Source organism: Myxocyprinus asiaticus, chromosome 41, assembly GCF_019703515.2.
Source record: "Myxocyprinus asiaticus isolate MX2 ecotype Aquarium Trade chromosome 41, UBuf_Myxa_2, whole genome shotgun sequence".
Lineage (NCBI taxonomy): Eukaryota > Metazoa > Chordata > Actinopteri > Cypriniformes > Catostomidae > Myxocyprinus > Myxocyprinus asiaticus.
Window position 1 is genome coordinate 26128314 of NC_059384.1, and position 17403 is coordinate 26145716.

Genomic DNA, 17403 nt, shown 5'->3' on the forward strand with positions numbered 1-17403 from the left:
CATATACTTACTTTATACTCTCAAAGAACTTGTAAGAAATTGGTCAGTCATCATTTATTTTAGTTATATAAATATGTTCATAATTCATATCAAGCTTTATTGGCAAGATAAACTCAAAAGTACATTGCCAATGCATTATATGACACTATACATACAGATATAAAACAAACTGAATGCTGAATTTTAATTTGCCGAAGTATAAAATCCCAAAACAATAATTTCCTTTGGCTGCCATTCAGACTCTATCATGCACACGCTGGGTCCACTCATGTGGTTTAGCTTTTGACACTGGTTCAGATGACAATCAGTGTTTTCGTGCGATGCGAAGAGGTACGGCAGCTTGCCCGTATCTCTCCCACTCCTGGCTCACCACTTGCAGGTGAAGTCTCCATTCTCTGTACAGTAAATCCGCTCCCATGTTTATTATGCCCGGGACATGTGTCACGCATAATGAATAAGCGTGCACTGCTCCATACAATCAGTTTCTGTGCCAGGATGTTTATTCGTCAACTGTTAATCACACAAGTTCACAACTTATGCATTAAATTTCCCAGCCCTATTTTATTTACATTATTTCTATGATGCATGTCTAATGAAATGTAATGTTATAAATGGTACAATTTGTATGTGTACATTTGTGTATTTTGACAGGCTTGCAGAGGGCCAGAGCGCCTGCTCCATACCGTCGAGACTTTGAGGCGAAACTTCGCAATTTCTACAGGAAGCTGGAGGCAAAAGGCTATGGCCAGGGTCCAGGAAAAATGAAGTGTGTATTTGTGTCTGTTTTTATTTATTTATTGATTATTGTGACTGAGAGAGACACACATATAGAGATATAGATAGAGATGGATGCATCATTCCTTTTTGTGTTCAAAATCATGCATGTAAAAAGAATGTATTTATCTGAAAGGTGATTTTATGTAAAGCACATTTAAGATATACTGTACATTTTATCAGCATGTGTGCTCCCTAGAAATCGAGCCCATGACCATGGTGTTTCTAGCACCATGTTCTACTAGTTAACCTGTTGATGTGCATTTGCTTAAATTAGTTCACATATACTATATAGTCTAGTCAAAAAAAGAGTTAATTATGTTGACATATTATAAAGATGTATAATTTGTCAACATTATGAACAATTTTGAACAGCACACTATATGGTAAATGTGAACTAATTTAAGCAAAGTAAAATCAAACCCATGGGTGGGGTTAATGAGCATCAACAGGTGCTACAGGTACCAAAATTGGTAAAATTTTCCAATAAGATTGTATGATTAACATTAGTTAAAGGTGCTTTAAGCATTCTGGAATTTCCACAAACTGAGCCATTGGATTAGCCACACCCCCCTCTTTCCAAAACCCAGCACTCCAAAGATATAAAATTAGCTTTATTAATAATGACACCTAGCAGAAGTGGTTGTCAAAAATAACAGCAGTATAATAGCACCCTCAACTGGTGACTGTTATGTGCAACATGACATAAAAATGGTATTAGGCCTCAATAATTTGCTGCAACTTCAATACTATGAGAATCTGCAAAATAACTGTCAGACAGAAAGCGTCAGAGACTGCGGCCCGTGGACACATTTTTGTTTGTTGTTTACAGAGTCTAGAGCTGTAACAGAGATCAGTGAGATATCTCACGACAATTATTTCATTAATATCTTTCAGGGAGTTGGAACAGTTTTTGTATACCTTTCCATGAAAAAATAAATTAGTGAACAATACTTTTACAATATTTATTAATCTTGGTTAATGTTAATTTCAACATAAACAAATACATTTTTTAAATTGCAAATTGTATACATTAAAGGTTCTATATATAATATTTGTACTGTACTAAATCATAAAATGACCATAATATGTCATTAGAGATTTAGGAAACATGCTAAGTTGAAATACTGGCTTCTCCGATAACAATGCTACAGCCAGTATATTCTACTTTGAAGTTCCCTATCTGTCACTCACTTGACGTTGTGTCGATGTAGTGATACTAGGGGTCACTCTTGGGAGCCCGAGACACATCTGGTCTTTAATAAAAAGCCAATGAAAATTGGCGAGTGGTATTTGCATGCCACTACCCGGGACATACGGGTATAAAAGGAGCTGGTATGCAACCACTTATTCAGATTTTCTCTTCGGAGCTGACCGTTCATGCTCACTGAGCTGAATTCTCACGACTGTTCATTCACCTCTGCTGGATCTTATGGCGCATTTCAGCGGCTTCTCCCTCCTCTGCACTGGTGCACTGCAGAGAACGCCCCTGGGCGCTTCGGTAGAAAAAAGAGAGTATATTTTCCTGAACGAGTATATTTCTCTAAAAGAGCGGCACACACGGAATGTCTTTTTAAAGATGCGTCTTTTTAAAGATGACTTTCCGATTGTGTGTTATTCCTGGTTGCGGTCGTTACCTCTCAACTTCAGATGGTCACGATCGCTGTCTTTCGTGTCTGGGCGCGACCCACATGGAGGCAGCGTTCGTGGATGGTTCATGTTCTCACTGTGAGAACATGACCATGGCAACGTCGCGAAAGCAAGCCACCCCAGCGGCTCCCCGCCTCGGTCCTTCTACCTACTGTTTTGAGGCCAGCACGGCTAGCACTGGGGGTGATTTGGGGACCCCAATGGGACCGCCTCCGCCGGGTATCCCCCCGCAGACCTCCCATTCCCCAGCACGCTCGTCTGCCCCGATCGGGCTTCCGGATGAGTCCGCCGGCTCGTCTGGCAAGTTCGACCTCTTGTTCAGAGCCTGCAAAGCTGATGAGCTCTCGAGCGCAACATCGGAGAGTGGGCTTGTCCAGTCAGATGCAGAAGCCTCAGCTGGGCTCCCCCCTTTGGGGACGATTGCCCAGTCACAGGCTGATGCAGAGATGACGGACATGCTTTCCCGAGCGGCCTCGAGCATGAGGCTAGAGTGGAACCATCCGCTCTCCCCTGAACCCTCGCGGCTCGATGATTGGTTCCTGGGCTAGCGGCGCCGCTCAAAGCAGCCGCACCCTGCTCCAGTGCCTTTCTTCCTGGAAGTGCACGAGGAGCTGACAAAATCGTGGGAGGCACCTTTTACTGCCTGGTCTCGATTTCTTAGTTTCCCCGCCCTCACTACCCTCGATGGCGGTGCGGCCAGGGGCTATACGGTGATTCCCCCGGTGGATAAGGCGCTCGTGGTGCACCTATGCCCACAAAGCGCCGCCACCTGGCGCAGACACCCAAAGCTCCCGTCCAAGCCCTGTAGGTTCACGTCATTGCTGGACAAGCCACCTCTGCCCTGCACGCCATGGCTCTCCTGCAGGTCCACCAAGCCAAGGCGTTAAAAGAACTGCACGAGGGTAGTTCCGCCCCAGATCTGATGCAGGAACTGCGCTCGGTGACCGACCTCGTTCACCAAGCAACAAAGGTCACGGCGCGGTCTCTCGGGCGGACTATGTCCACATTAGCAGTCCAGGAGCGCCACCTTTGGCTCAACCTGGTCGAGATGGGTGAGGCCGACAAGACACGGTTCCTTGCTGCCCCCATCTCTCAGGCTGGCCTGTTCGGCAACACCGTCGATGACTTTGCCCAGCAGTTCTCGACGGTGAAGCAGCAGATGGAGGCTATCCGGGTGCGGCTCAAGATCCCGCACCCCGTCTGCTCGTCTCCAAGGGCGTCCCCCTGCTGTGACTGCACCAGCTCCGCTGCAGCCCGCCCCTTCGGCCCGGCCCCAGTGTGGAGCCCACTGCAGGAAGCAGACACCACCCGTCTCACGGCTGGCCGCCAAGAACCCATGAAAGGCTTCAAAGCACCCACTGCCTTGGAGCTGGTAAGAAGACCACTCCATCCTCTGGTGGAGGCTGGGTCGAGAATCTTTTGTTGCCTTTTCATTTAATTTCACCGCATGCCCAAGTGGCTGCGGTACCCAACAGTTCAGCAAAAGAGAGGTTTCCTCCTTCCCTGGGTCACATACCCTGTGTGCACGGTCGTCATCACGACCACCGTCCACCTTTTTTCCCTTGCAGGATTGGCACTCCAGCGGCAGTCTCCCCGCCTCTGCGCGCCCAGCTGTGGCATACATCCGCCCCCCATGTGACAGTCTCCACGGGTTGCGAGGACAGGCCTCTTTCTCCCCCATCCCAGGCTGTTACGGGGTGGTCACAAGGAGCCAGGTAAGTGCTTCGATGTCCCTAGACTCAGCACGGCAACGACAGGGTGTGGCACCTCGAGATCGGCCCCGGCGCGAGGCCCCACATGCCGGTACGTCTGACGACGTTGTCCCTTTAGGTCCCCCTCACGCAGAACTTGGATGCGTGGCTTGCGCTTTCCAATCCGTTGCGATGGCTGGTCCGGACCGTCCGACTCGGCTACACGATTCAGTTCACCAGGCGTCCGCCCAGGTTCAGCGGTATCCACTTCACCTTGGTGAAGGACGAAAACACTGCTGCCTTCCTACGGAAGGGTGCGATAGAACCTGTCCCTCCAGCAAAGATGAAGAAGGGGTTCTACAGCCCCTACTTCATCATACCGGAAAAAGGCGGTGGGTTGCGGCCAATCTTGGACCTGCGAGTACTGAACCGGGCTTTACACAGACTCCCGTTAAAGATGCTGACGCAAAAACGCATTCTGGCGAGTGTCCAGCATCAAGATTGGTTCGCGGCGGTAGACCTGAAGGACGCATACTTTCACGTCTTGATTCTACCTCGATACAGACCCTTCCTGCGGTTTGCATTCGAGGGTCAGGCGTATCAGTACAAGGTCCTCCCTTTCGGCCTGTCCTTGTCCCCTCGCGTCTTCACGAAGATCGCAGAGGCAGCTCTTGCCCAGTTAAGGGAAGTGGGCATTCGCATTCTCAACTATCTCGATGACTGGCTAATCTTAGCTCACTCTCGGGACATGTTGTGTGCACACAGGGACTTGGTGCTCTCGCACCTCAGCCGATTAGGGCTTTGGGTCAACTGGGAAAAGAGCAAGCTCTTCCCGGTTCAGAGCATCTCTTTTCTCGGTTTGGAGTTGGACTCAGTCTCATTGACAGCGCGCCTCACGAACGAGCGCGCACAGTCGGTGCTGACCTGTTTGAAGGTGTTCGAACAGAAATCAGCGGTTCCACTGAAACTCTTTCGGAGGCTCCTGGGGCATATGGCATCCTCAGTGGTGGCCAACCCGCTCGGGTTGATGCATATGAGAGCGCTTCAGCACTGGCTTCAGACTCGAGTCCCGAGACGGGCATGGCGCCGCAGGACACATCGCGTGGCCATCACGCCGGTCTGTCACCGTCTCTTCAGCCCTTGGACCGACTTCTCGTTTCTACGGGCAGGTGTTCCCCTAGAGCAGGTCTCCAGGCATGTCGTGGTCACGACAGACACCTCCAAACCGGGCTGGGGCACTGTTTGCAATGGGCACGCAGCCGCCGGCTTATGGACGGGCCCGTGGCTGCGTTGACACATCAACTGCCTCGAGTTGTTGGCAATTCTGCTCGCCCTGCGGAGGTTCCGGCCATTGATCCAGGGCAAGCACGTGTTAGTTCGGACAGACAACACGGCAATGGTAGCATATGTCAACCGCCAAGGCAGTCTGCGCTCTTGTTGTTTGTCACAACTCGCCTGCCGTCTCCTCCTCTGGAGTCAGCAGCACTTCAAGTTGCTGCGAGCCACTCACATCCCAGGTGACCTCAACACTGCAGCGGACGTGCTGTCACGGCAGGTTACCCTCAGGGGAGAGTGGAGACTCCACCCTCAGGATGTCCAGCTGATTTGGAGTCGATTCAGACAGGCACAGGTAGGCCTGTTCGCCTCCCAATAATCCTCCCACTGCTCGCTCTGGTACGCCCTGACTGAGGCACCTCTTGGCATAGACGCGCTGGCACACAGCTGGCCTCCTGGCCTATGCAAATATGCGTTTCCCCCAGTGAGCCTACTTGCAAGGTCAGGGAGGACAAGGAGCAGGTCATCCTGGTAGCACCCTACTGGCCCACCCAGATGTGGTTCTCGGACCTCACGCTCCTTGTGACAGCTCACCCCCCCCCCCCCGGCGAATTTCCCTGAGGAAGGACCTTCTTTCTCAGGGATGGTGCACCATCTGGCTCCCACAACCAGACCTCTGGAATCTCCATGTCTGGCCCCTGGATGGGACGTGGAAGACCTAAGCGGTCTACCACTCTACGAGGTGCCTGTATGCCTTTAAGTGGCATCTGTTCACTAAGTGGTGTTCTTCCAGACGGGAAGACCCCCAGAGATGTGCAGTTGGATCTGTGCTTTCCTTCCTGTGGGAGAGGTTGGAAGGGCGGCCGTCCCCTTCCACCTTGACAGTGTACGTTGCTGCTATAGCAGCACACCATGAAACAGTGGACGGTAAGTCCTTAGGGAAGCACAACCTGATCATCAGGTTCCTGAGAGACGCCAGGAGGCTGAACCCCTCCAGACTGCGCCTCGTTCCCTCATGGGACCTCTCTGTAGTTCTTCAAGGTCTACAGAGAGCCCCCTTTGAGCCTTTGCAGTCAGCTGAGCCTAAGGCACTCTCCTTGAAGACTGCCCTCCTGACTGCGCTCACTTCCATACCAAGAGGGTAGGAGACCTGCAAGCGTTCTCTGTCAGCAAAACATGCCTGGAGTCCGGTCTGGGCTACTCTCACATGGTCTTGAGACCCCGACCGGGCTATGTGCCCAAGGTTCCCACGACCCCTTTTAGGGACCGGGTGGTGAACCTGCGACCGCTGCCCAAGGAGGAGGCAGACCCAGCCCTGTTGTTGCTGTGTCCGGTGCGCGCTTTACGCATCTATTTGGATCGCACACAGAGCTTTAGGATCTTGAGCAGCTCTTTGTCTGTTTGGTGCACAGCAGAAAGGAAGCGCTGTCTCCAAGCAGAGGATCGCCCACTGGCTCATTGACGCCATAGCTATGGCATATCACGCCCAGGACGTGCCGCCCCCGGTAGGGCTACGAGCCCATTCTACCAGGGGTGTAGCGGCCTCCTGGGCCCTGGCCAGGGGTGCCTCTCTAACAGACATTTGCAGAGCAGCGGGCTGGGCAACACCCAACACATTTGCAAGGTTCTACAACCTCCGGGTGGAACCGGTTTCGTCCCAGTTAGTGGCATGCAATACAAGCGGATAAGCCCAGGATAGCTGGCCGGGTGTATCGCTTGCACATAGCACCTTTCACCTCCTCTGAGCTGAAGACGTGTGCCATTATTTCCCAGTAGTGTTCACAAACTATGTTCCCTGGTTGACTTCCTCCGAGCCCTGTAGCAGTCGAGTTTTCGGAGAGACTCGCTGCCGGCCCAGTACACGTGCTAACTAAGAGCCCTGTTCTGGGGTAGGTGCCCCGCATGTGGCGGTTCCCTGTAAGGTAACCCCATGCGATGTATATCTTCTGCTAATTCGTTTCCCTGTTGGCAAACTGCGTCTTCCTTGGGCAGAGCCCCCTCTGCCACAGTCTCCATGTTTGTAGTAACTCCTCCCCCGTTGGGTAGGATCTACCATGAGACTTCTCCACATGGTCGGCAAGACCATGTGACATATTTTCCACTTAAATACCCCCCCCCTCTCTCTTTGGGTGAGGTGTGGTCTCCGCGGTGTTCTCCCCTTGGTAGGGACACCCCCCGACTAGACCTGGCGGCCCAGTCAGATAATCCCCCTTCTTTTTTAGGGAGTGGAAAAAAAGAAGGGGAAAAGAGGCCATGACTGGGTTAGCCTGTCTCTATCTTTTGGGTAGTCGACTTGTCCCTAAAGGGCCGTTCGACACTCATAACTTTGTTGGGGGAGGTTATGTGTCGGCCTGGTGCGCTGGCTTCGAGGCACACAGTGGTCTGCCTGTCACACACCGCCAGTTCACGTAACACAGTTCAGCCAGTTGCGGCATTTTGTATAGGGACCCCTAGTGTCATTACATCGACACAACGTCGAGTGAGTGACAGATAGGGAACGTCCTGGTTACTTGCGTAACCTCCATTCCCTGATGGAAGGAATGAGACGTTGTGTCCCTCCTGTCACAACGCTGAACTACCCGCTGAAATGGCTGGACCTTGTCTCGGCTCCTCAGCATAAAACCTGAATGAGTGGCTGCATACCTGCTCCTTTTATACCCGTATGTCCGGGGGAGTGGCATGCAAATACCACTCGCCAATTTTCATTGGCCTTTTATCAAAGACCAGAGGTGTCTCGGGCTCCCAAGAGTGACCCCTAGTGTCACTACATCAACACAATGTCTCATTCCCTCCATCAGGGAATGGAGGTTACGCAGGTAACCAGGACATTTCCATTCCAGGCTGGAATTTTTGTTTATGTTTTGGCCTGTGTGATCCCGTCCTCTGCCCACTCACCAATAGCATTTTGACACCGCCGGTTTGCCAGATTTGAACAAGTTTGCAGGCAAACAGCACTGTGTGCTGCAGCCATGGATGCCAGCAAATGAAATGGATCAGAGATAACAGATTCCACCCGACCTAAAAATCCTCGCCATCCATCTAAAAACTACCATGACCAGAGGCATAGTAAAACAAGGATAAATACTGGAGATGCCTTTGGAAGATGGAGACAGCTGAAAAAGCCCAGAAATCCTTTAAAACGGATGCTGTGTTGGCTAATTTGCGTGTCAACATTCTGGCAACCCGCATGAGCTTCGAGTCTGGGGAGGGGCAGACAACTCTCCAATATTTAAAAATTTGGACTGCAGTACCCATTTCAAACACTTGTTGTCAATCTTACATATAGCACCTTTAATATACATTAATGCACAGTGAATTAACATGAACTAAAAATGAGCAATTGTATTTTTATTAATAAACATTAGCCAAGATGAATAAATACTGTAAATAATTATTGTTCATTGTTAGTTCATGATACCTAATGCATTTACTAATCAGTTTTGTTTTACAACAATTTTTATTCCAGTCTCTTCTCTCTCCTTGTACTGTCCAAATTTCATTAAATTTTTTAACTATAGACAGTGATAGGCATTCATACATGACATTGTATTTAAAATAAAAATACCAAATACTGTGTGGATTTTTTTTTTTAATATTTACATATTTTTTTTTTTTTTTTATCAAAATAAAATACAGTATTTTGTATCTTGAAAATACAAAAAAATACATGTAAAATTGGCCACTCAATGAAGTATCACTATTAGGCTGTAATCTCTGAACCTATTCTGAATGCAAAGAACATTTTGGTGTACCACTGCTTAGAAACTTTTGTTTTCATTTCACCTACCTCTACCCTTCCCCTGCCCAGTAAAAAATAAGAAATTACAACAAAAAAAGTTTTTTTTGTTTTTGTTTTTTTTAAATAATAATAAAAAAAAAAAATATGCAAGCCTAGTGCTGAGGTCTTATGTAGTTATATCACATAACAGAATGTTTTGCATTGTAGTCATATAAAAGGCTCAATAGATGCTGTAAAATTGCCATGTTTTTTTTGGACAAGGTATGTGTTACCATGTTTTTGTAGATAGCACCTGATATAAACTACGGTAATTGTTTATATCAAAGTACCATCTGATGCCATCACTGAACCATGGCATTGCCACAGTACATTTTTGTAAAAGTTAGGTAATGTAAGGCATTTAATTAAAGACAATTATATATAAACAGGTACATGTTTACCAACTTGCATAGTGCAAAATGCTAAATAGCACCATTTATATACTTATTTCTGTTCAGGTTACACTGTAGCTTGTTTGTAGCGAACCCTATTAAATAAATCATGTGTTAAACAGTGGGTAATTTTCTTGCTTTCTAGCAAGGAGTAATACTTTGACTAGCTTGACTAGCTAGCTAGTAAATACATAAGCAGTTGCTAACAACCGATTAGCTCACAAGGCTGACTAGCTAGCGCTCATATCCAGTGCTAGTGTGAACTCTAATTTTCCCTTGCCAGTGCTCTTTTATTCCTTCATGTTAACTGAAGGCAAATCTGAATGTTTCGTTTTAGCTTGCTAGCTAGCGATCTAGCTAACATTAGCTAATGAACTCACCAATGATAGTTAGACTAGCTCGCTAGCTGGCTGCTGACTATAGATTTCCTCATTGTTGACACACATTGCATTAGCTGGCGAAAAGTATCATAGCTACCTTAATATTTTGATGGAAATTAAATAACAGTTGCCATCAAATATTATGTTTTTTGCAACAAGTAGAATCGACCATCACATCCTCACCTTATCTTCCTCCATATATCATTGCAGGAATGCAGAAAATTTGCTCACCCAATGCAACCTAATAAAGAGTTTGACTGGCACAAAGTATTTTATGTATTTTGAAAACACACAAATACCAAAATTAAATGTATTTAGATAAAAATTACATTACATTTTTTTTCAAAGACTTTAAAATACAAAGTACAAAATAGTCTTTTGTATTTCTAATACGGATTTCAAATACATGTATCTGAAATACTGCCCATCCCTGACTATAGCATTTGACACGGGTGAACTAAGATCTGAATTCAGCAGGATTCTGTTAACTTCGTGATATCACATTGATGTTAATGTAGTATCATTTTGTGGGGCTAAAGGCTAATCATCAGGAGGGACCATTTACTGGAAGGCACCTTTAATCAAGTGATGGCCTACTCACGCAAAGAGCTCCAAAGGAACAAGCTCTACATCACCTTTGTCGGAGAGGAAGGGTAAGTCCACTGTGTGACAATGGCTATGTTTGGAATAGCATACTACTATACAATTTTTATATTTTGCGATATGTAGGTGAGACCAGGGTTAGTTGTCACACTTTTTATACCAATGAATATTTCTAAGGTTAGGTTCATTTTTGGTTGTCAATTTCTGTATATCCACACACCTTAAAGTCTTTGCTACAAAAAAAGCTATTGAACATTTTCACCATTATATCCCATTATTGAACACACATTGACCTTTTGTGACAATGTGTCCTAACTGGGTATGTTGTCACACTATATTGGGTAAGCTCTCACAGTGTAACCTTCTATTAGGTTACATGTGAATATTAGTGGGGGCATGTTCCTTGTCTATATATGTAAACCTGAAATGTTTTAACAATTGAATTACAATAAGCTCTTTCATGTTCCTCATAGTTTGGACTACAGCGGCCCATCGCGGGAGTTCTTCTTCCTGTTGTCTCAAGAGCTGTTTAACCCATATTATGGTTTGTTTGAATACTCAGCCAATGACACATACACCGTGCAGATTAGCCCTATGTCTGCATTTGTGGAGAATCATTTAGAATGGTGAGAATTTTTTTAATTTATCTGTTGCTATTTCTCTCTCTCTCTCTCCATCCCTAATTATTGCTGCTTACACTTGGAATGTGTTTGAAGTTCAACTTTGTAGTTCTTCAGTTGATGTGGCATGCGGTTGAAGAATCGCATGCCTTTTGGTCAGCTAGAAAGAAAATCATGTAGAGACGGTCACGCTAAGCCTTTGTTTTGCCACACATTTCGGCATTTGGACTGACAGGCAAACTGCACTGTTGTTTAGTAAATTACAACGTTAGGAAACTAAATACAAAGGCAAATTCTTAACTTTTGCCTTGAACTTTATCCAAACGAAGGACACGTCTGGTAAACGTTCACATTTTGGAATTTGGGTATTTAAGATCTCAAGTATAGAGAAATACTTTCCTTTTACTGAATTTCTGTCTGGGAAAAAAAGGCAGAGTTTTACCAAGTATGAATACTCTTGAGTATTGTAAGATACTCAGAGTTTTGTTTGAGGTAATTAGTATCAATTAGTATTTATTAGTATTTGTGGTATCTATTTCAGATAAACCTGCCCCTAAACGGCACATAAAAAAAGTAAATGAACTGTGAATGTTGCTTTACCTGTCTAAGTGTGTGGTTCTTGTCCAGAATAAGTTGCAAAATGGACCAGACTTTATGCTGATTGGCAAAAGTCTAAGTGAGACAATATCATAGTCGAGCATGTATAGAACATATAATAATTAGGCTTGGGATTGATGCCTTTTTCATGCATTGATAATCAGATGATTTTCAATATATATCTGGATTTTTTCAGATATAAATACAGCTACCCGTTGCACAATAGTCTTTGTCTTTTCAAACACATTTCTCAACAAAACTTTGGTAGAGCGTGAGTGGCAGGGTAAATTAAAGGGGGTCGCACACCGGACGTATCTAGTGGACGACATGGCAGGTTCTAAAATTCAAAACAATTATTTTATATGAAGGTACATACACAGCACGGGCTTGCCGTCTCCGGAGGCTGCTCAAAAACCTGCAGCACCACAGAGCATAACTCGCATAGTTTTCCATTAAATTCAACCCCAATCATTATCAAAGGACCATCAGTGGATGATATATTGTGTATATGCATCTTTCATATAGCCTACACAATGTATTTTCAGTTACAATTATGTCTTTTTCTGATTTGACAGCTTGAATAAAATCCTCTTTCAAAGATACATACAGAGAAATTGGATAATCATTTCTAATCATTCAGTTTGCGCAGTTAAACCAGTTTCATACACTAACCTGCAAACTCATCAACGTAACTTTTGAGTGTATGCGTCCTGTACAAGGAGCTCTAAAATACCTGTCCTGTGTTGTGATACCTGTGCCTTGTGTCATGCTTCAGTAAATGTTATATCACCCCCTTGTGGTCTCCCAATGCTATTACCTGCCGGTGGGTCCACTGAGAGTAAGAGGTTAAACAGAAGCCCAACTGTTGAGTGAGTTGGAAAGCACCCAAATTAGGCTTCTAATTTAAATGCCTCAAAAATATATAAATAAAAGAACGTGCCGATCAATAACTGATATATATCGATATTTTATGACATGCCTAATAATAATAATATAATAATCAATGGTTTGCTGTTCACTTACAGGTTCCGTTTCAGTGGGCGTATTTTGGGTCTGGCTCTGATCCACCAGTATTTGTTGGATGCTTTCTTCACTCGTCCATTTTACAAGGCCTTGCTTAGACTGTAAGTCTCAACGGTGCTTTAACATCTTGATAGCATCACAAAGTGACCAGAGTTTTTTATGATTACTTCTGATTGGATGTGTTTGTTGTTTGGCCTATAGAGTGACAGATCTGAGTGATTTAGAGTACCTTGATGAGGAGTTTCATCAGAGCTTACAGTGGATGAAGGACAATGATATCACTGATATACTGGATCTGACGTTTACAGTCAACGAGGAGGTCTTTGGACAGGTGCTTGATACTTCAGTCTGTTTTTGATATGGGTTTTCTAATGAAAGAAGGTTAATTTTGCCACCAATCATAATGATAAGGGAGTATGAACAGCTTCTTTTCTCACTCCTCACAGTATTTCCTCTGGCATCCTTCCTCCATTCCTGCTTCCCCTGTCTTTCCATAGTTATATCCAGAGGGGCAACTTGAGAGTTATGGCTCATGCTCAAGCATCTCCATTATGCATAGCAAGCTAAACCTGGTTAATATTTTTCCACATTTACAGTAACATTTAAAGGAATAGTTCACTCAAAAATGAAATTTAGTCACCCCTATGTCATTCCAAACCCATATTATTGAGTATTCCGATTATTTTTTTCAATAAAATGGTAGTTGATCTGTCAGAGCCATAGCCTTTGTGGGTAAGTGCTCTGACATATGGTGTGGAAGCATCCCGGGTGACCCGAGATCGAGTCTTCTCCCCAGTCATTTATTCTTTCTCTCTCCACTATACCATCCTATAAAGGCAAAAAAAAGCCCAAAATATAACTTTAAAAAATGCCAGTTGATAGTGGCTTGTTTTAAAGCTTAAAGTACCTAACAATATCTTAAAAGTAGTCCATACTACTTGTGGGTCATATTCCCAAGTCTTCTAAAAGCATGTAATAGGTTTTGGTGAGAAACTCCAAAACCTATTACTTGAAAACTTGAAATATAAGTAATTTTTCAGTTAAAATCTTGACGTCTGTTACAAATTCATGTAGCAAAGCAGCAATGCCATAGTGTAGGGTGTGTTCTCGACATTCTAGAAAGCATTTGATTGGAGGTTTCTCAAACTTTATGTGAGGTCATGGATGTTCCTTAGTCTCTGTAAACAAAAGCCTATTGGCTGTTTTTAAAAATGGGACGAGTCGTTCATGCCTTCGTAAGACACTTCAATAGGAGCACAATCCATGTTGTAGCCAGTTGTTTGAAATGTCCTGCCCCATTTCCTATTTCAGTAGGAAATATGTCAAAACACCAATCAAACCGCGCTCGTCAAGGTACTTCATGGTGACTTTAACACTGAAAAAGTTACATATTTCACCTTTGAAAATTAAGAAAAGAAAATGTAAAATGCTCATTAAAACCTTGTTGTTTAACCTTGTCTAACCTACGCACAGGTGACAGAGAGGGAACTGAAGTCAGGGGGCTCCAACATCCAAGTGACGGAGAAGAACAAGAAGGAATACATTGAACGCATGGCCAGATGGAGGGTGGAGAGGGGGGTGGTACAGCAGACCGAATCCCTTGTACGAGGTTTCTACGAGGTATGTTAGGTTAAACAGTCCTTGCCAGTCTACACCAACACTTATTTTAAACATCAGGAAAATCGTTTTTTTTTTTTTTTTTCGACCATTCTCATTCAGTTGGAATGTCTGATATAAACTCCTGTATTTGTTTTATCCATACAGGTTGTAGACTCTCGTCTGGTATCAGTGTTCGATGCTCGTGAGTTGGAGCTGGTCATCGCAGGGACGGCCGAGATCGATTTGAACGACTGGAGATCCAACACAGAATACAGAGGAGGTGAGAGAAACCCTGATGTATTTTTGAAAATTCACCAAGCAATATGGCAAATGCTTTGACAAACAGTAATTATTATCATCTGTCACACCATGTAGAGCCATTATGTGATAACCCAAGCGATAAATCCTTGTTTAAAAAAAGTGACAAGAAACAAGCCATTTTGTCAGTTGCATGTTTTTTTTTTTTGTTTTTTTTTTTCTGTTGCATTAAGTATCCCCACCTACAGTGAAATATTACTGGTTCAAATCCTGCTCCCCATCAACAAGATAGTGGATTTTGCAGATACTGATAACTAAGGTGGTGGAAAAGGCAGATAACTGATTAATCGGCTTATAGTTTTTAAAATGTATTTATAGAATGTAAAAAATAAAATAAAAAAATCTTATTCTTTCTTTACTGTAACGGGCACAGACATAGAGGCTACAAGAGTCATATAATAAATATAATCACAGATGCCAATTATTGTTCAACCAAAATCCCAATAATAACCAGAAAAAAAATAAAAAAAATCAGATTTGATGCATAACGTGGGACTTTTAAAGATAAACAAGCCCAAAATTCACTGGGGACTCTTACTTTGAAATGACGAAAACTTGGCTCAGTTACTAAGTATTAAGTACTAGATCTAAGTATTTACCAAATTAAGCTTTTATAGCCTAAATATTCACCAGATGAAGGGTATTGTGTATATATCACTAAATGAGGTTTAATAAGGAATAATGTTTATTATTATACACAAAGGAGACAAGATGTATGTGCTGATGGGCCACGTTTCCATATATCACATTTTTCTTTTCATGCTCTTGCTTCAATTTAGAACACTTGATTTATTTAATCAAAATAACCACAATGTTTTTATTTCACCTTTAGAGGTCGCTGTTATACTGCAGAAGCAAGTTGTTCTAACTGTAAAATCTTACAGCAATGGCCACAGTGTGGGCACACGGAGGAATACAAAAAACAAAACAAAAAAATAACTGTCGGCATAGATTTTTGCTGATAACTGAACTATCAGTTATCAGCAAAAAATGCAAATATCGGCACAAATTAATTGGTCGAACCAATATATCAGTCTATCTCTACTCCACATAGATGTATATTCATGCTGAACACAGAGGAATACAGAAAAAATAAATATCGGCAACTATAGACATAGATTTTTGCCGATAACCGACAGGTCCAAAATGCAACTTCCGTCACCGATAATAGGTAAAACCGATATATCGGTCTACCTCTACTCCACATAGCTGTATTTTCATGCTGTCATGAAATGACATCCAAAGTAGGATGTAAGATACTCCTAGTTGATATCTACGACTTCCGACCATAAAGGTGTTTCATTTCAATAAACGATGCTGTGCAATGCTAGCATTTTTTTTGCATTTACTTTGATTTACATTCCTGTCTCTGCAAACGTTTGCTACACAGGTTTAATTAACTTGTAATTAACTCAATAGCCTAGTTTCCATCCACTTTTCGTGCTATTTTGTTATCGAAAAAGTGAAAATATGTAAAAAAAAGTTTGAGAATTTGCCGTCTTCTGCCTGTTTCCATTCAAAAGCCTTTTATCAATAAAAACGGTGTGCGTGATGACGTCATGCCTAAAAAAAAAACACTTTGCCGCATACGTTTTGGTTTATAGCAAAATAAATCTGCCCTTAAGTAATTTCCATACAGAAATGTGTGTTTATTGCTAATTGTGTAGCCTACCTTTCACCTCTGAAGTTTTGGTAAAATGGGGAGAGTATTGAGACAGCTTACTGTAATTTTAATTTCACAATACATGCAATCAGATCATGGAATTGCAATCAAAAGGGAATAGTTGCCCTTCTGATAGGACTGTAATATTGGTCCTGATGTTGCGCCTATCGTAGGTTGCCACCGGTTCCAACCCAAAGGCAAATCGTCATGGCCCTGTTCAAGCTGGCAACCTGCACCAAGTAGTGGGGGAAACTTTTGGTCTAGTATAAGGAACATACATCGATGTGTATATGCTGTGTGCACAGCTAATAAAGAAAAATTGATGCGGTGTAATATCAGGGTTTACATATGATACATTCCTGATATTCAATAATTATGTAATCTGAAGCATTGTCATCACAACTGCATTATGTCCCTCATATTTGTCCAGCAACTTTTAATGACCAACTGAACTTGATTGTCATCTAAAATAAATTTTAGCGTCATAATGCAATTTACATTTTCTGAAGAAGCTCAGCAAATGTGATCCGAGGTAAAGAGGGTTAGATTTAAAATATTTAAAAGTTTTAAAATGTTCAAAAGCTAGTTTTCTGAAAGTGAACTCAGCATTGGACAAATAGTTCTGATAGTTTATAGTCTTGAAAAAAGTGTAGAACATTCTGAGAATGTCATTCAGCCGACTTTTTTCGTCTACAGTACAGGGTAAGGCTAATTTAAGGTTGTGTAAAGAAAAGAAAATTATATAGGCCTAACAATATAATTTTTTTTTTCTTTTGGTAATTAATTATTTTATTTAATGCTTTATTCATTTGGTAATTTGTTTAATTTAATACAGGGAATTTTGCTGGCATTTTTTCAAAAGTAAGCTAAACAATAATTTTATAGAATCGGGTTAGAATGTTAGTGTTCCAAAAAAAAGCATACTGATGCTTTTCTCCTATTATTGTGTATTTATTTTTAATATAAAACATCTTTGTACACAGAAATTATATGTTTTTTTGTACTGTGGGCTAATTCCATGACTGCCGTCTATTATTTTG

The 17403-nt window shown here is 43.2% G+C and overlaps 1 protein-coding gene across 6 annotated transcripts in view; it reads left to right on the forward strand.

The window, feature by feature from the left end:
- LOC127432005 (E3 ubiquitin-protein ligase HECW1-like) overlaps window positions 1-17403 on the forward strand; it is a 160372-nt gene that overhangs the window by 128775 nt on the left and 14194 nt on the right. For all 6 annotated transcript variants that reach the window (XM_051682728.1, XM_051682727.1, XM_051682730.1 and 3 more), the window contains 7 exons: window positions 652-766; window positions 10480-10593; window positions 11017-11169; window positions 12786-12884; window positions 12985-13114; window positions 14257-14403; window positions 14548-14662. In XM_051682728.1, coding sequence (XP_051538688.1) covers window positions 652-766; window positions 10480-10593; window positions 11017-11169; window positions 12786-12884; window positions 12985-13114; window positions 14257-14403; window positions 14548-14662 — 873 coding nt within the window. The remainder of the gene's footprint in view (window positions 1-651; window positions 767-10479; window positions 10594-11016; window positions 11170-12785; window positions 12885-12984; window positions 13115-14256; window positions 14404-14547; window positions 14663-17403) is intronic.